The 16,891-nt window shown below is 33.0% G+C and overlaps 2 protein-coding genes across 2 annotated transcripts in view; one reads left to right on the top strand and one right to left on the bottom strand.

The window, feature by feature from the left end:
* Positions 1 to 16,891, bottom strand: part of LOC114339236 (protein NDRG3) — a 658,690-nt gene that overhangs the window by 528,321 nt on the left and 113,478 nt on the right. The window lies entirely within an intron of this gene.
* Positions 1 to 16,891, top strand: part of LOC126891993 (glucose dehydrogenase [FAD, quinone]-like) — a 69,424-nt gene that overhangs the window by 31,822 nt on the left and 20,711 nt on the right. The window contains exon 4 of the mRNA XM_050661371.1: positions 16,012 to 16,346. Coding sequence (XP_050517328.1) covers positions 16,012 to 16,346 — 335 coding nt within the window. The remainder of the gene's footprint in view (positions 1 to 16,011; positions 16,347 to 16,891) is intronic.

Here is a 16,891-nt window from a genome sequence, read left to right as displayed (position 1 = left end):
TCATATAGTATTCATTGATCTTGAGAAAGCATATGATAGAGTTCCTCGAGAGATTCTGTGGTGGGCTCTCAATAAGAAAGGAGTCCCTGGCGAATATGTAAAGATTGTGAGAGATATGTATGAGGGAGTAACGACTAGTGTTAGGACAGGTGTGGGAGAGACTGATAAATTTCAGGTGAAAGTAGGATTGCACCAAGGCTCGGTGCTTAGTCCTTATTTATTCTCATTAGTTTTGGACCAGATAACATCGAAACTACAGGGTAGTATTCCATGGTGCCTAATGTATGCTGATGATGTAGTGTTAATAGGAAATAGTGAAAGAGGCTTAGAACAAAAACTGGAACAGTGGAGACAAGTTCTGGAGGAAAAAGATTTAAAACTTAGTAGGACAAAAACAGAGTATTTGGAATGTTCATTTAAAGATGGAGTTACTACAAATAAAATGGTATCTTTGGATGGTGAAATGATTGTGAAAAGCAACAGTTTTAAGTACCTAGGATCGGTATTACAAAGTAATGGAGAAATAGATGGAGATGCATGCAGTAGAATTAGGGCTGGATAGATGAAGTGGAAAGAAGCGAGTGGTGTGTTGTGTGACAGAAAAATTCCAATGAAGTTGAAGGGAAAATTCTATAAAACAGCCATAAGACCGGCTATGATGCACGGAATTGAATGTTGGGCAGTGAAAAAGAAAGAGGAACAACGAATGCATGTGGCGGAAATGAGAATGCTTAGATGGATGAGTGGAGTGACAAAGAAGGATAAAATTAGAAATGAGTATATTAGGGGAAGTCTAGGTGTGGCACCAATTGATGCCAAAATGAGAGAGCATAGGTTAAGATGGTTTGGTTCTGTTCAACGTCGAGATGTTAATCACCCAATACGAAGAATTGCTGAAGTGCAGATTCCTGGAAGGAGTAGGAGAGGAAGACCAAAGAAGACCTGGGGGGAGACGATAAGGCAGGACATGTTGGTAAAGGGGATTAACATTGATATGAGCCAAGATAGAATTGTGTGGAGAAATGCAATTAGGGAAGCCGACCCCGCATAGGGATAAGGCAAAGAGAATGATGATGATGATGATGATTATTATTTTAAGTAATAAAATTAGTTTCATATTTAAATAAAATTACAGTTGCTGTTTAAAATATATTTATTTTGTTGAAAGCATAATAATAGAAGCATATAATAAAAATATTGACAAATGAAATTCTGTATTACGTGTGGTCTATTTTTTACAACAATACTACTGACAAATTTATAATACGTTTGTTCCAACATAACCAGGCACCGTCCATGTAACGATCACCGTTCTACGCAGTAAACAAAATAACCCATTGAACGCAAGAAATACAGACACAGAATGCATGGAACGTATTATTTTATAATAACGTGATCGTTACGTGACGGTTCTCGTTGTGTTGGAACAAACCCAATATTTTTGAAATGTGTGTATACAATTCTAGAGCAATTTTAAGGCTTCTACAAATAAAGTCTCATGACTTTTGATATAAAATAATTAGGAAAATAAAAAATAACTGTTCCCATTGAGTTTATTACTTATACTTACTTATTCCTCTTCACTCCATGCGGAGCATAGGGCGTCAACTGTCTGCCTCCATTCTGTCCTATCCTTTGCACTAATCTTTATTTCTGTCCAGGTTTTCTCAATACCATTAATTTCTTTGTCCACACTTTTTTCCACGTTTCTACGGGTCTACCTAGTTTTCTCTTGCCATGTGGTGTGTATTCTAGGGCTTGCCTCGCTATGTCTGTATCAGGTCTTCTTAGTGTGTGCCCCATCCAACTCCATTTCCTTTTGCTTATTGTCTTAGATATAGGTACCTGGTTAGTTCTTGTCCATAATTCTTGGTTTGATATGCGATTTGGCCAGTAAATGTTAAGAATCTTCCTTATGCATTTATTTATAAACACTTGCATCTGTCCGATACATTTGCTTGACACTTTCCAAGTTTCTGCTCCGTATAATAACACAGTCTTCATGTTGCTATTGAATAATCTTATCTTGGTTTTACCTGTCATCTGACGTGAAGACCACATTTTCCTTAGCATATTGAATGCGTTTTGAGCTTTTCCTATTCTCCGTCTTACGTCCTCCGTCCCTCCTTTGTTGTTTAAAATACTGCCCAAGTAGTTAAATTTCTCTACCGTTTCTAATTCCGTGCCTCCCAGTGATATTTGAGTTTCATGTACATTATATTTATGTAATCTATATAAATATACATATAAATGTTTTAATCAATTTAGTGATATTTTCGCGACAATCTCAAATTGGATGTATAAAACGAATATCGGTGCATTTCTGTTTGATTTTCACAAAATAAAACAAACAATAGCTTTATTTAAAATGATCAATTAAATAGTGAAATTTACACTATCTGTTAAACTGTTCCAATTAAAATATTATTCGATAATTTATTGGTTTTAGTAGAATTTGATTAAAGATTAGCAATAAACAATTTATCAATTTAAATACTCAATATTTAATTATTATTATTTAAAATATACGAATTATTTAGCTAATCGTTTATAAATCTATTTATTCTCTACAATATATCAATTTACTTAATATTTTTATGTCAAATAAACGTCAAACCGAAAATGCCAGTTGAAATCTGCTCTTAGTAAATTTTACTTTTCGCCAGTTTATAATCTAGAATCTAGAAAAGTTACATACGTGATGTATTTAAAAAACAAATAAGGAACTTGCACACTTTTGTTTTACTGTATACCTAATATTGTTCAGCTTCAAAAATTGAAGAAAACGGTTTATTTTAAAACCCCAATAAAGAGCTACATTAAAAAATAGAACGTTTTCGCTCTAAAGAGATCATCATCAGTGTTCTTTGCCTAAAATAAGTAAAACCATAATTATTTAAAACAAAAGTTAAAAATTTAAGAGGAAACAGTAGCGATCAACAGGTAGCGAAATCGCGTTCTAAGATTGCGGCTGTAATTTTGAATATTTTTTCGAGATATTTGGCACACGTATTCGTAATATAATAAAGAATGGCGGTACAGAGCCCAATTTGAAAAATATATTAATATGTGGAAATTACTCTGTAATTAAACACAATATTAAAAAAACGAGCCTGTACCGCCCTTAAGAGGAAACAGTAGCGATCAACAGGTTGCCAAAACGCGTTCCAAGATTGCGGCTATAATTTTGAATATTTTTTCGTGATATTTGGCACACGTATTCGTAATATAATAAAGAATGGCGGTACAGAGCCCAATTTGAAAAATATATTAATATGTGGAAAGTACTCTGTAATTAAATACAATATTAAAAAAACGAGCCTGTACCGCCATTAAGAAGAACAAAAAAATACACTTTCTTCAAATAAACTTTTTTATCCGATGCCTAGATTTTGTGTCATTTTGGAACTACTAATGAAATAAAAAATTTAATAGTTCCAAAATGACACAAAATCTAGGCATCGGATAAAACAGTTTATTTGAAGAAAGTGTATTTTTTTGTTCTTCTTAATGGCGGTACAGGCTCGTTTTTTTAATATTGTATTAAATTACAGAGTAAATTCCATATATTAATATATTTTTCAAATTGGGCTCTGTACCGCCATTCTTTATTATATTACGAATACGTGTGCCAAATATCTCGAAAAGATATTCAAAATTATAGCCGCAATCTTGGAACGCGTTTTGGCAACCTGTTGATCGCTACTGTATCACCTTAAGAAGAACAAAAAAATACACTTTCTTCAAATAAACTTTTTTATCCGATGCCTAGATTTTGTGTCATTTTGGAACTACTAATGAAATAAAAAATTTTAGTAGTTCCAAAATGACACAAAATCTAGGCATCGGATAAAAAAGTTTATTTGAAGAAAGTGTATTTTTTTGTTCTTCTTAATGGCGATATAGGCTCGTTTTTAATATTGTATTTAATTACAGAGTAATTTCCACATATTAATATATTTTTCAAATTGGGCTCTGTATCGCCATTTTTTATATTACGAATACGTGTGCCAAATATCTCGAAAAAATATTTAAAATTACAGCCGCAATCTTGAAACGCGTTTTTGTTACCTGTTGATCGCTACTGTATCACCTTAAAGGTTGACCAAGGTAAAAAACTAGGTTATACTCACAAGCTCTACATGCTAAGCCACCAAAAATACATTAAAAACTCTTAAAATGTCTACTAAAAGTCTTACATTGACATGTTGTATACTAAATCCTGGCGATGGATGAAATTTAGAGAGGTACCTCAAAGCATTATATGATTATTCCACGAAGCATGTGGGTGGTTGAGTCGATTTCTCTGTCTTCACAAAGAGAAAGGTGAAAGCCAACTGATTACAGGTGACAGGTGTGAAATCGTTTCTGACTAATGACAGTACGAGACGCTAATGACGTTCAGTTTCATTTAAAAATAAGATTTACTATTTTTTGCTTACTTTAGAGTTTATACAGTTTTTGAAGAGATAGTATTCAATTGTGTTTGTATTTACTATGGGAAATAAAAGTAAATACTGTAAGTGTTGTTTAGTACCATTGTATTAAAATACAACCATTAAAACCCCCAATGAAATATTTATTACATTACCAGTCGATAAGAAACCGCGTTTAATAAACTGATGACATGCATGTTGAAAGTAGGTACATTAAAGACATTTTAGTTTCATTCTCAAGGTCTTCATCTTCATGTATGCGAAATAATAATTTTAATGTCTGTAAGTATTTAATGTCTGTTGTCTCCTTAATAGTTTTTTTTAATAAATTAAGTGTATTATGAACAAAAATAAAATATAACTTTTGGTATATTTTGATATATGTACATTACAGATTGAATGCTATTTACTTATACAATATTTTTCTGGAACTGTATTTATTATAAAATAAACTAAACGTAATAATAAAGATTAAAATCTGGCCGCTTTTTTCCTTTAATAGAAAAGTACTACGGAAAGGCCCAAAGTATGATACCTGGGGAAATCAGAGAGAAGAGGTTATGGGACTACTGATGAGGGGTAAAAGACCTTCGACACCGGTATAGACTCTTCCTGCACTTTCCGATTTAACCAGAGTATTATTAGGCTATTGATTATATTCAAAATAAGATAGCTAAAAGGAACTACAACGTTAACGGGGTTTTATTATTTCATATGGTCAATGAACATCTATATATGAAAAAACCGCGGAGTGCTACCATTTAAAGGGGTGCGTTTTTGAGAAATGGCTGAATTAGTCCCTGGGCACAGGTTACATTATGGTGAGTTCTATGCATTTTGGTACAAACATACCTACATAAGAATTGTTACTGGTTAAATTTCCTATCTAAATATCACTTTTTAAAGTCAATGATACTTTTTTTTACAAAAATATATTCAAAAGAAAAAGCACAAAGAAACCCAAAAGAAAGAAGTTTTGTTTTTTGTCCCATAACTTTTGTCCACGAGGATATAGGTATAGACATTGCTTTACAGAAAAAAAAATCTACAAATTTCTTCTTTAAAATGTTGTTTAGTAGAGGTAATTAGGATTTATAGTTTTCGAAATATGATTTTTCAAATTTCGCCACTCACAGCAATTTTGGGCAATTTTCCTTGTTGTTTCGCAAATATTGTTCTGTAACTTTTTTCTACGTAATTTTGGGTATATGCAATGGTACACGTAATAGGAATAGAAATCAATTACCTTCTAATCTAATTCCTATCTTCCTACAACCGCAGCTTTTTGTACATCCTTTGGTACATTTATACGTGCTATTTTTTCAAGCAAAGCTTGTGGTGCAGGAGCTTTGAGAGTAAATATTGGAATTAATCCATATTTTGAAGTTTGCCCGGCCGAGTCAAGTGGATCCAAAGTACAGTGGAACCTCGATAACTCGGATTAATCGGGACCGCGGCCGATCCGGGTTATCGAAAATCCGAGATAGCCGGAGAATATGGTAAAAATTAATAAAATACGGTGGACTTACAGATAAACTCCGTTAGAATTGAAATAACATGAAATATATTTATAAATATGCACAGTACCTACTCATTAAAATTACTAAAAAAAAAACACCAAACACAAACGTAAGCAAACGGAAGCGAACAATACAAGACACACAATACAGTCACAACACTGTAATGTTATTTAAGAACAGTGAAAACTAAAGACCATTGTTTATAAAAGAATTTTTTAAATAGTCTTTCCTAAACAATGCTAAGACAGTTTGAAATAAAAAGGAATTGGTACTACAGACAGGTGGCTGTTGTTTCTGCGGCGTGTGCTATGAGTCATTTTTAACATCGTATAGTTCAAACTACACACATACACATTATCTCTCAAATATTATATTACATACATTTTTATTGTTGAAAGGTTTATTGATAATTAACTATTTTGATGGGAAATAAGCCACAATTAAATTGAAAAATAATTTTATTAACGTTTCGCGACGCCCAAATCGGGTCGTTGTCAAAATACAAAATATTGAAAATCAAAATGTTTATCTGATGAAAATCGGTCCGGGTTAGCCGGACTTCCGGGTTATCGGGGGCCGACTTATCGGGGTCCCACTGTATTACCTATAAAAATAAGATTCAATCATAACACACAAGCACATAAAAAAGTTATAATGAGGAATTTAAAAAATAATCCTAAAATCAAAAATCGTTGCAAGTACTTATTACATTTTGAAAAAGCATATCTTATTCAAAAATAATCCTAGAATTTTTTATAATACACCATTTTAAAGTAAACAGAATAAGCTTTCTTTTTTATTAGATATATAATATATACCTAAATGTAGAAAAAAAAGTTATAATGGGAAATTTAAAAAATAATCGTAAAAAATATAAAAACTCGTTAAAAGTATAAAATCTTGAAAAAGATAACCTCTTTAAAAGAAGTCGTACAACATTATACAGTAGAACATTTTAAAGGTAATTGATTTCTATTCTTCTTACATGTACCATTGCATATGCCTAAAGTTACGTAGAAAAAAGTTACAGAACAATATTTGCGAAATAACAAGTAAAATTGACCAAAATTGCTGTGAGTGGCGAACTTTGAAAAATCATATTTCGAAAACTGTAAATCCTAATGACCTCTACTAAACATCATTATAAAGAGAAAATATGTAAGTTTTTTTTCTGTGAAGCAATGTCTATACCTATGTCCCCGTGGACAAAAGTTATGGGACCAAAAACAAAGTTTCTTTCTTTTGGGTTTCTTTGTGCTTTTTCTTTTGAATATATTTTTGTAAAAAATAGTATCTTTGACTTTAAAAAGTTATATTTAGAAAGGAAATTTAACCAGGAACAATTTTTATGTAGACGTGTTTGTACCAAAAGTGCATAGAGCTCACCCTAATGTAACCTGTGCCCAGGGACTAATTCACTCATTTCTCAAAAACGCACCCCTTTAAATGGTAGCACTCCGCGGTTTTTTCATATACAGCGTGTCTACTTAAGTTGGAAACATATGGGGAACTTTTTTATTATTCATTTTACAAAAAAAAGTTATTCTTTATAAAAAGTTCTGCATGCTCTAAAACCTAAGATTCAATCATCAGATATCAAATTTTGTCAATATTATACGTGGTATGTCAAAAAATATGAACTTCGTTCGAGAGTGAAGTACCTTTATTTCTCTCAATATCGAAAATTCTTATTATGAAAAGTTGTTTGGAAATAAAAACTAAGATCAAATATGCAATTACATGCTTCTAATTAAAAAAAAAATATTTTACAAATTTTTCTCAAATTTAAGGATACTAACTTCGTTTTTATTTATTACACATACGATAACTCTTTTATTATTACTTTTACGAAAAAAAGGTATTCTTTATAAAAAGCTCTGTATGTCCTAGGACCAAAGATGCAACTATCAGATATCATATTTTATTAATTTTATACGAGGTATGTCAAAAATTATGAATTTCACTCAAGAGTAAAGTACCTTTATTTTTCACAATATTGAAAACGGTTATTAAAAAAGTTGTTTAGAATCAAAAACTTTGTTTTAATATGCAATTACATCCTTCTAATTGAAATATTGTGAAATATAAAGGTACTATAACCTTGAGCGAATTTCATATTTTTTGACAAACCTCGTATAAAATTAATAAAAGTCGATATATCATGGTTGTGTCTTTGATTTTAGACCATGCAAAGCTTTTTATGAAGAATAACTTTTTTTCGTAAAATGAATAATAAACGAGTTATCATATTTGTAATAATTAAAAACGATGTTGGGTATCCATAAATTTGAGAAAAATTTTTTTTTTCAATTACAAGCATGTAATTGCATGTTTGATCTTAGATTTTAATTCCAAACAACTTTTTATCATAAGAATTTTCGATATTGAGAGAAATAAAGGTACTTTACCCTTGACCGAAATTCATATTTTTTGACATACCTCGTATAATATTGAGAAAATTTGATATCTGATGATTGAATCTTAGGTTTTGGGGCATGCAGAACTTTTTATAAAGAATAACATTTTTTCGTAAAATTAATAATACAAAAGTATTTCCAACAAAGTAATAAGTGTTTCCAACTTAAGTTGACACGCTGTATAGAGATTCATTGACCATATGAAATAAAACCCCGTTAACGTTGTAGTTCCTTTCTATAGTACATAATCAATAGCCTATATGCAGCTGCTGCATTTTCGTGTTGCGAAGAAATTGAAAATGTTTATACATTTTTATTTCATTTACTCTTTTGGTTGAGTATTAAGGAATCTTTCTTGTTGGAATTTTTACCACGCTGAGCAGATATTTTGGGTTGTGAATTATTTAAAAATCTCTCATCTTAATTTCCTCTGCATCCTGTATGATTTATAAATTTTGAAAATCTCGGGAGGTTGTAACCAAAGAAAGTATTCCACCTGTTGTCAATCTCGTGGTATGGGAACGATATTTATTGTCGTTTTCTGTGCTACTTCGATTGATAACTTACTTTGTTTACTACTTTTCTATTGACTTCCACCCGATACTATAAAAGTTATTGCTCCCAGGTACTACATATTATATACCCCAAGATACTATAAAAAATAGCTGATAATGTTTAAGTGGTTTTTGGGCTTAGTTTCCTGACGTATACGCTATTCCGCTATTACAGAGAGAGTCTGTAAAGTGGAATAAATTCAATATCTCAAATACTAATTGTTTTTTTGGAAAATGCTCAGACCCGTCGATTAGTATTTCAAATTGTCCTTTTTGACATTCAATAAAAATGTATACAGGGTGTCCCAATTTAGAGATATGACGTCATCGTTGATTTTCTTAAATGGCAACACTGTCATTTTGATAGCTAATTTGATAGGGTTTGTAAAGTTATACATAACTGCAAAATATCAAATTTTTATTCTCTACTATTTACAAGATAATAGAAAATAACAAAGTTATATCTGTAATTTGGAATATATTCAATAATTAAAATACTAACTGATTTTTTGAAAAATGCTCAGACCCGTCGATTAGTATATCAAATTGTCATTTTTGACATATAATAATAATGTATACAGGGTGTCCCAATTTAGAGATATGACGTCATCGTTGATTTTCTTAAATGGCAACACTATCATTTTGATAGCTATTTTGATAGCGTGTGTAAAGTTATACACATCTGAAAAATTTCAAAATTTTATTCCCTACCATTTACAAGATAATAAAAAATAACAAAGTTATGAAGAACAAGAAGTAATCAAATAATAATTGAATTTATTTATTTCAATTAAGCAAATGCTCATAACGTTGCCCATTGACAATTTGACAATAATTGAGGGCAACATTATGAGTTTTTGCTTAATTTATTGAAATAATTAAATTCAATTATTAGTTGATTACTTCTTTTTCATAACTTTGTTATTTTTTATTATCATCTAAATGGTAGAGAATACAAATTTGAAATTTTGCAGTTGTGTATAACTTTACACACCCTATCAAAATAGCTATCAAAATGACAGTGTTGCCATTTAAGAAAATCAACGATGACGTCATATCTCTAAATTGGGACACCCTGTATACATTATTATTATATGTCAAAAAGGACAATTTGATATACTAATCGACGGGTCTGAGCATTTTTCAAAAAAACAGTTAGTATTTCAATTATTGAATTACAGATATAACTTTGTTATTTTCTATTATCTTGTAAATGGTAGAGAATAAAAATTTGATATTTTGCAGTTATGTATAACTTTACAGACCCTATCAAATTAGCTATCAAAATGACAGTGTTGCCATTTAAGAAAATCGACGATGACGTCATATCTCTAAATTGGGACACCCTGTATACATTATTATTGAATGTCAAAAAGGACAATTTGAAATACTAATCGACGGGTCTGAGCATTTTCCAAAAAAACAATTAGTATTTGAGATATTGAATTTATTCCACTTTACAGACTCTCTCTGTATATTATGTTAATATAAACTATTTAGAATTTTAAAAATAACATTTAATCAAATTAAAATGCCGAGTTTATCGTTTAGAAATATTTTATGATTCGTGGTTGAAAACTAGTTAAATAGTCTTAGAAATATTATCTAAGTCCAATAAACTAGCTGACGGTCTATCGAATTCTCCCATTTATATCATCAGTAATTCCAAAAACTTTTGACAGGCTTTTATATAATTAGCCATTTTATCGGAATTGGGTCTCTTTATTTACAAACTCAGTATGGATTTTATAAAGGCCAGGATGCAATAAAATCAAGGAGTGATGCAATTACCTACTTATTCAGCTTCAGACTCCCAGCTGTGTTTGTCATGTAATAGATATAATATGTTATATAGGGTTTCCCAAAAGTAGAGGAACGGTCGAATATTTCTCGAAATAAACATCGTACCGAAAAACTGAAAAATACGTGCTCAATAAGTTTCAAAAATCTATCGAATGACACCAAACCCGACCCCCCTCCACCCCAGAGGTGGGGTGGGGGTGTAACTTTGACATATTTAAATGGAAACCATCAGTTTTTATTTTAGATTTGGATTCATTATCTACAAGTAAGCAAATTATATTCGAAATATTTTTTCGAATTGTGGATAGATGGCGCTATAATCGTAAAAAACAATTTTTCCACCTTCCTCTACAAGAGAGTATATATTTCTGGACCTGATTGTAGGGAGCAAAGTTGTACTTTTCCTCCCTAGGGAGGAAAAGTAAAAGTGACGTCATGGTATTTCATTCATGAAATATAACTTATTGACGCCCTGTACAATATCTATTATCTATTACGTAAGTATCTATATATTTTAACGTTTATTTAAAAACACTCTGTATTTTGCAGAATGGTAAAAAACAGTAAATTGTTATTCTGATTTAACAATGTTTAAATTAATAATTTGACTTACATTTGACAGTTGACAGTTATATTGTACCTACTTGTTAGTTTTAATTCTAATAAATTTTGTTGGTTAGTTACATAAATAAAGTAAAAATGAAAAAATTACTTGTTATTTGAGGACGGTGGAAAAATAATATGTATAACATGGGAGTAAATTGCCTTTTCTTCCCTTGAATGATTACTGCCCTCCGCTACGCGTCGGGCAGTAAACTTCATTCTCGTGAGGAAAAGTAGCACTTTCCTCCCTTGTTATACAAGTAGCAATATCGTGATACCATAGGTAAATTATAGAAACGGTCTAATATCTCGAGAAATACACTTCCAAATGAAAAACCAAATATGTATTTCATATTTTTCAAAAACCTATCGAATAACGCTAAACATGACACTCCGCCTCACCCCCTGGTGGTGGGGTGGGGGGTAACTTTAAAACCTAAATATCAACCTCCACTTTTTATTGTAGATTTGGATTCGTCATGAAAAACTAAGCAACATTTATTAGAAACATTTTTAGAACTGTCTATAGATGGCGCTAATAAATCGTTTTTTTAATTATAGTGCCATCTGTTAACAATTCTAAAAAATATTTCAAATAAAATGTTGCTTAGTTTTTTATAACGAATCCAAATCTGAAATAAAAAATGGAGGTTGCTATTTAAGATTTTAAAGTTACCCCCCACCACACCCCTAGGAGATGGGGTGGAGGATAATGTTTAGTGTTGTTCGACAGGTTTTTGAAAAATATTAAACACGCATTTTTGGTTTTTTATTTGGAAGTGTATTTCACGACATATTAGACCGTTTCTTTAATTTACCTATGGTATCACGATAAATGGTTTTTTCCGATTATAGCGCCATCTATCCATAATTCGAAAAATGTCTAGAATAAAAGTTGCATACTTTTACACAAAAAATCCAAATCTGCACTAAAACGTTTCTATTTCTATTTAAGATTTTAAAGTTGCCTCCCACCACACCTCCAAGTGGTGGAGTGGGGATTGTATTCGATGTCATTGGGTAGATTTTTTAAAATTGTTGAAAACGTGCTTTTAGTTTTTCAAGTGTGAGGATTGAAGGAAGCATCATCATTAATAACATAAGATTTGCAGACGATACCGCACTCATGGCAGAGAATATGGACGATTTACAATTTCTCTAGATATCATTAACAGAGAAAGCAAAAAGATGGGATTAACAGTGAATATAAATAAAACCAAATTCATGGTGATCTCAAAAAACCTTGTTAACAACATAACAACATACATCTGACATTGGAGGGTAAACCGATAGAGAGGGTCGAGAAGTATAAATACCTCGGATCAATTATAAACTCACAATTAGATCAAGATGAGGAGATAAAGGTCAGAATAGAAATACATAGCTCAAAAAGGATATTTATAAAATTCAAGTCAATGTTTACAAAAATAAGAAATTGAGTATGTACATTAGATTAAGGTTCGTCGAATGATATGTGTGGTCGCAACTAACATATGGGGTAGAAGCTTGCACTCTACAAGCCCAATCCGTAAAAAATTGGAGGCTTTCGAAATATGGCGATATAGGTGTTTTCTGAAAATTCCTTGGACTGCAAAAGTCTTAAACGAAGAAGTGTTAAGAAGAATTGGACATGGCAGAAATCTTATGAACACAATAATTAAAATAAGAAAAACATCTCATCTGGGTCACACACTTCGTAACGATAGATACCCTCTGCTACATGATATCATGCAAGGAAGAGTAGATGGGAAAAAGGCTTGGGAAGAAAGAACAAAAGTCTTGGCTGAGGAATATCAGAGAGTGGACTAACCTCAGTGTTGAACAGCTATTTCACGTTGCAAAAGATAGAGAATGATTTAAAAAAGTGATCGCCAACCTTCGTTAGAAGACGGCACAAGAAGAAGATATTATTTTAAAATATAAATATTTAAAATATAAATATTAAATTAAAAATATTGGCTTTAGACATTACTATCTATATAAGGCTCAAATTTGACAGGTGGTGCTACAGATTGCTACAGGTCTAAAAAAATGAAATCATGCTTCTGTAACTCAACTTAAACCTAAAATTACGTCAAAGAATGATCAAGTGCTATATTTCTTCAGTGTTCCTACATGGCACCTATGCCTGGACTCTAAAGGCTCCAGCTAGAGGTATTTGAGATGTGTTTGAGTTTGCATCGAAGAATGCTTCGAATACCCTGGATAAAGCGAGGAATCACATCCTGTAGTAAATACACGTAACTGAGAGTAATCTTCGATAGAACGGGAAAAGACGATGAGGAAATAAAGAAAAGGGTAACACAAGCTAGAAGAACAATTGGCTGCCTAAATGGAATACTTTGGAGCTCCGAAATAGGAATACAGCGAAAATACAATACAGTGGAACCCCGATAAGTCGGCCCCCGATAACCCGGAAGTCCGGCTAACCCGGACCGATTTTTATCAGACAAACATTACAACAATAAAAATGTATGTCCTTTATGCTGGATTTTCCAATTTCTTTTCAACATCTTAAAATATTTTCTTTTATCTTTCCTTATAAACATATTGTTCCAATACTATAATATCTTATATTTTTCAGGCTAATTTTATTTATCATAATAAACTTTCTTCGTAAAAATTTGTCGCTTTAGCGAATTCCTATGTAGTTCATTCGTTTCAATTTTCAATGTCAAACACATTATACAATGAGAGATAATGCGTATTTGTGTAATTTGATACATAATATACCTTAGTAAAAATGACTGGCATGGCAGACAACGCTCATTGTCGAAACCAACAGGCATCTGTAGTATCCTTTATTTACTTGAAACTGTCTAGCATTGTTTAGAAAAGACTATTAAAAAATTATTTTTCAAACAATGGTCTTAGTCTTCACTCTTATTAAATAACATAAGTTCGTTCTCGTTGCGAGACGGTATTGTGTGTGTGTAGTAAAGTCGCATTGTTCGTTCCGTTCTGTAATCGTTCGTAAATATATTCAGATTTTGTGTTTGCGTGGATTTTTTGTCTACGTAATGGCAATAAAACTTAAAATGTTGTTTTTGTTTCAAAATGATAACAAAAGACAGTTTGGACAATCGGTGCAAAGCTAAGAAAGCTAAAAATGAGACTCTCGACGACGCTTTGTATGTGTGGAACGCGAACGTGGTTTACAAGTGTCTGTGTGCCAATTATAACGGAGTTTATCTGTAAGCATACCATATTTTAATAATTTTTACCATTTTCTCCGGCTAACCCGAATTTTCGATAAACCGGATCGGCCGCGGTCCCGATTAATCCGAGTTAACGGGGTTCCACTGTACCTATGAAACACTTATTAAAAGCAGCCTGCTTTACGGAACAGAAACTTGGAGAATAACCGATAACAACAGGAAAAAATTAGAAGCTGTAGAAATGGATGTGTTTAGAAAATCGTTAGGTATATCCTGTAAAGAAAGAGTTCGAGATGAGGAAGTAAGACTACGAATTGGAATAGATGGTTACTTAACAACAGACATTGAGAGAAAACAGTTGATTTGGTATGGTCATGTGCAAAGAATGGAAGACACAAGATTGCCCAAAAAGATTATGCAGTGGGTACCACCAAACCGCAAAAAACGAGGAAGACCCAAAAAGACATGGAAAGAAGGGGTAACCAAAGCAATGAGTACAAGGGATCTTATAGAGATGGCCAATGGGATGATAGAAGGACGTGGAAGTTAGGCATCGGACAACGTCGAAAGACGTTCTAAAACCGATACATACATACATATACAGTTCAAAATAAATAAAATGAAATATAACTGTATCTTCTGCAAAGAAAAAATAACATTTTACTTATTACTGTCATCAAAACATAATAACAATATTAGAATAATACAAGACGTTCAAGACGTAGTGAGATGGACAAGAGCGCGACGACGCATGTGGAGAGATCACGTAGATCGGATGGACCCGGAACGTATGGCGCATTGGGCGAAAACACAGAAGCCCAACACCAAGCGACCCATAGGAAGACCCAAAAAACGATGGTACGAGAGTTGGAGCTCCGGATCGCAGCAAAGACTGTAACAGAAGAAACAGGACATAGTCCTATTACAAGAAGAAGAAGAAGAGAATAATACAATACACAACACAATATATACAATAGCAATCACGATACATGGAATTAATCTATGTATCTACACACTCAGACTCGGAGTTTATCACATTTCAATCCAATGCGATAACAATCAAACAGCGACACACAGTCGCCAGTCCATCGTCTGCAGATCAAGATTGGCCACTGACCACTACCGCTCACTGCGGATACGGTCTCGGTGAAACGCCTCTTTAATATGGAGCGCGCTCACCTCGGCAAAGTTCCAATTCAATCCATTGAATCTCTGCCGTTTTGAGTTCTTCTTGGTTCAATACGTCAAGAAGAACTGATTTTATGATTCGCCTTGCTCGTCTTAAATACACTCTCTACGCCATCTCCGGAGTGGTGGTACGTAGGGGGACTGCGTCAATATGGAAACCCGTACGATTCTCTGAGGTTGACCTGCCGAACGCCGGCTGCAGGCATCATATCATTAGAAGACGTTGAATGTTATCATGTTTACAATTTCCTGAAAACCGTCTCTATCGGCTGCTGCACGAAATAATTATTTTCAAAACATAAATTCATATTTCTCATTAGTTTTATTTCTAGGTTGCATAAGAAATTCTTTAAAATATGGCCATGGAAAGGTGCTTGGAGGAACATCTATAATAAACTTCATGATTCACGTCCGAGGAAACCGTCGTGATTACGATCGGTGGGCCAAAATGGGTAATCCCGGTTGGTCGTACCAAGAAGTCCTGCCATATTTTCTTAAGTCTGAAGATGCGCACATTGAGAGGGCTGATGCTGGCTATCATAAGAAAGGTGGATATTTAACAATAAGTGATGTCCCTTTTAGGACTAAAATGATAGATGCTTTGGTTCAAAGTGCGCAAGAATGCGGACATCCGTATGTTGATTATAACGGCAAAGAACAACTGGGGGTAAGTATTTTTTTATTTTTATCTTCTTTCTTTAACGTAGTTTAGTAACTGTTTCGTATTAAACTTTCTCTGTCTTTGTCTCTGTCTCTGCCTCTGTCTCTGTATCTGCCTCTGTCTCTGCCCCCCTCTCTCTCTATCTCTTTTTCTCTCTCTCTCCTATGGACCAAATCGGACCCTAGCTTCTCCCAGCATCCGCATCCAAGCAACCCTTTCCTTGGCTGCTCTCTTCCAGTTATCTACCGTCAATATCCCTGTAGCATCGGTTCTCACTTCGCCTCTTTCTTGGTCTTCTTGGCCTCCTACTGGTCGACAGCCCACCATTAACCTTTTATTAAGTGACTGACGCAATCTTTGTATTTTTGAATATCATTAGGCCACCTTGTGTAACCTTGCTTGACTTCGTTCTACTTTCGAAATCTGCCGGTCTGGCGCGTCCGAGTCAAAGGGATCTTTGTCGGTATCGCACCGCTTGAATGTGTTCCTCGCGAAGTAGAACGAGTGTGTAGAGAGGTACTTCGGACTTCGGTCAACTTTGGCGAAGTAAC

The sequence above is a fragment of the Diabrotica virgifera genome, chromosome 9, assembly GCF_917563875.1.
Source record: "Diabrotica virgifera virgifera chromosome 9, PGI_DIABVI_V3a".
Lineage (NCBI taxonomy): Eukaryota > Metazoa > Arthropoda > Insecta > Coleoptera > Chrysomelidae > Diabrotica > Diabrotica virgifera.
This window is presented reverse-complemented; position numbering and strand designations above follow the sequence as displayed.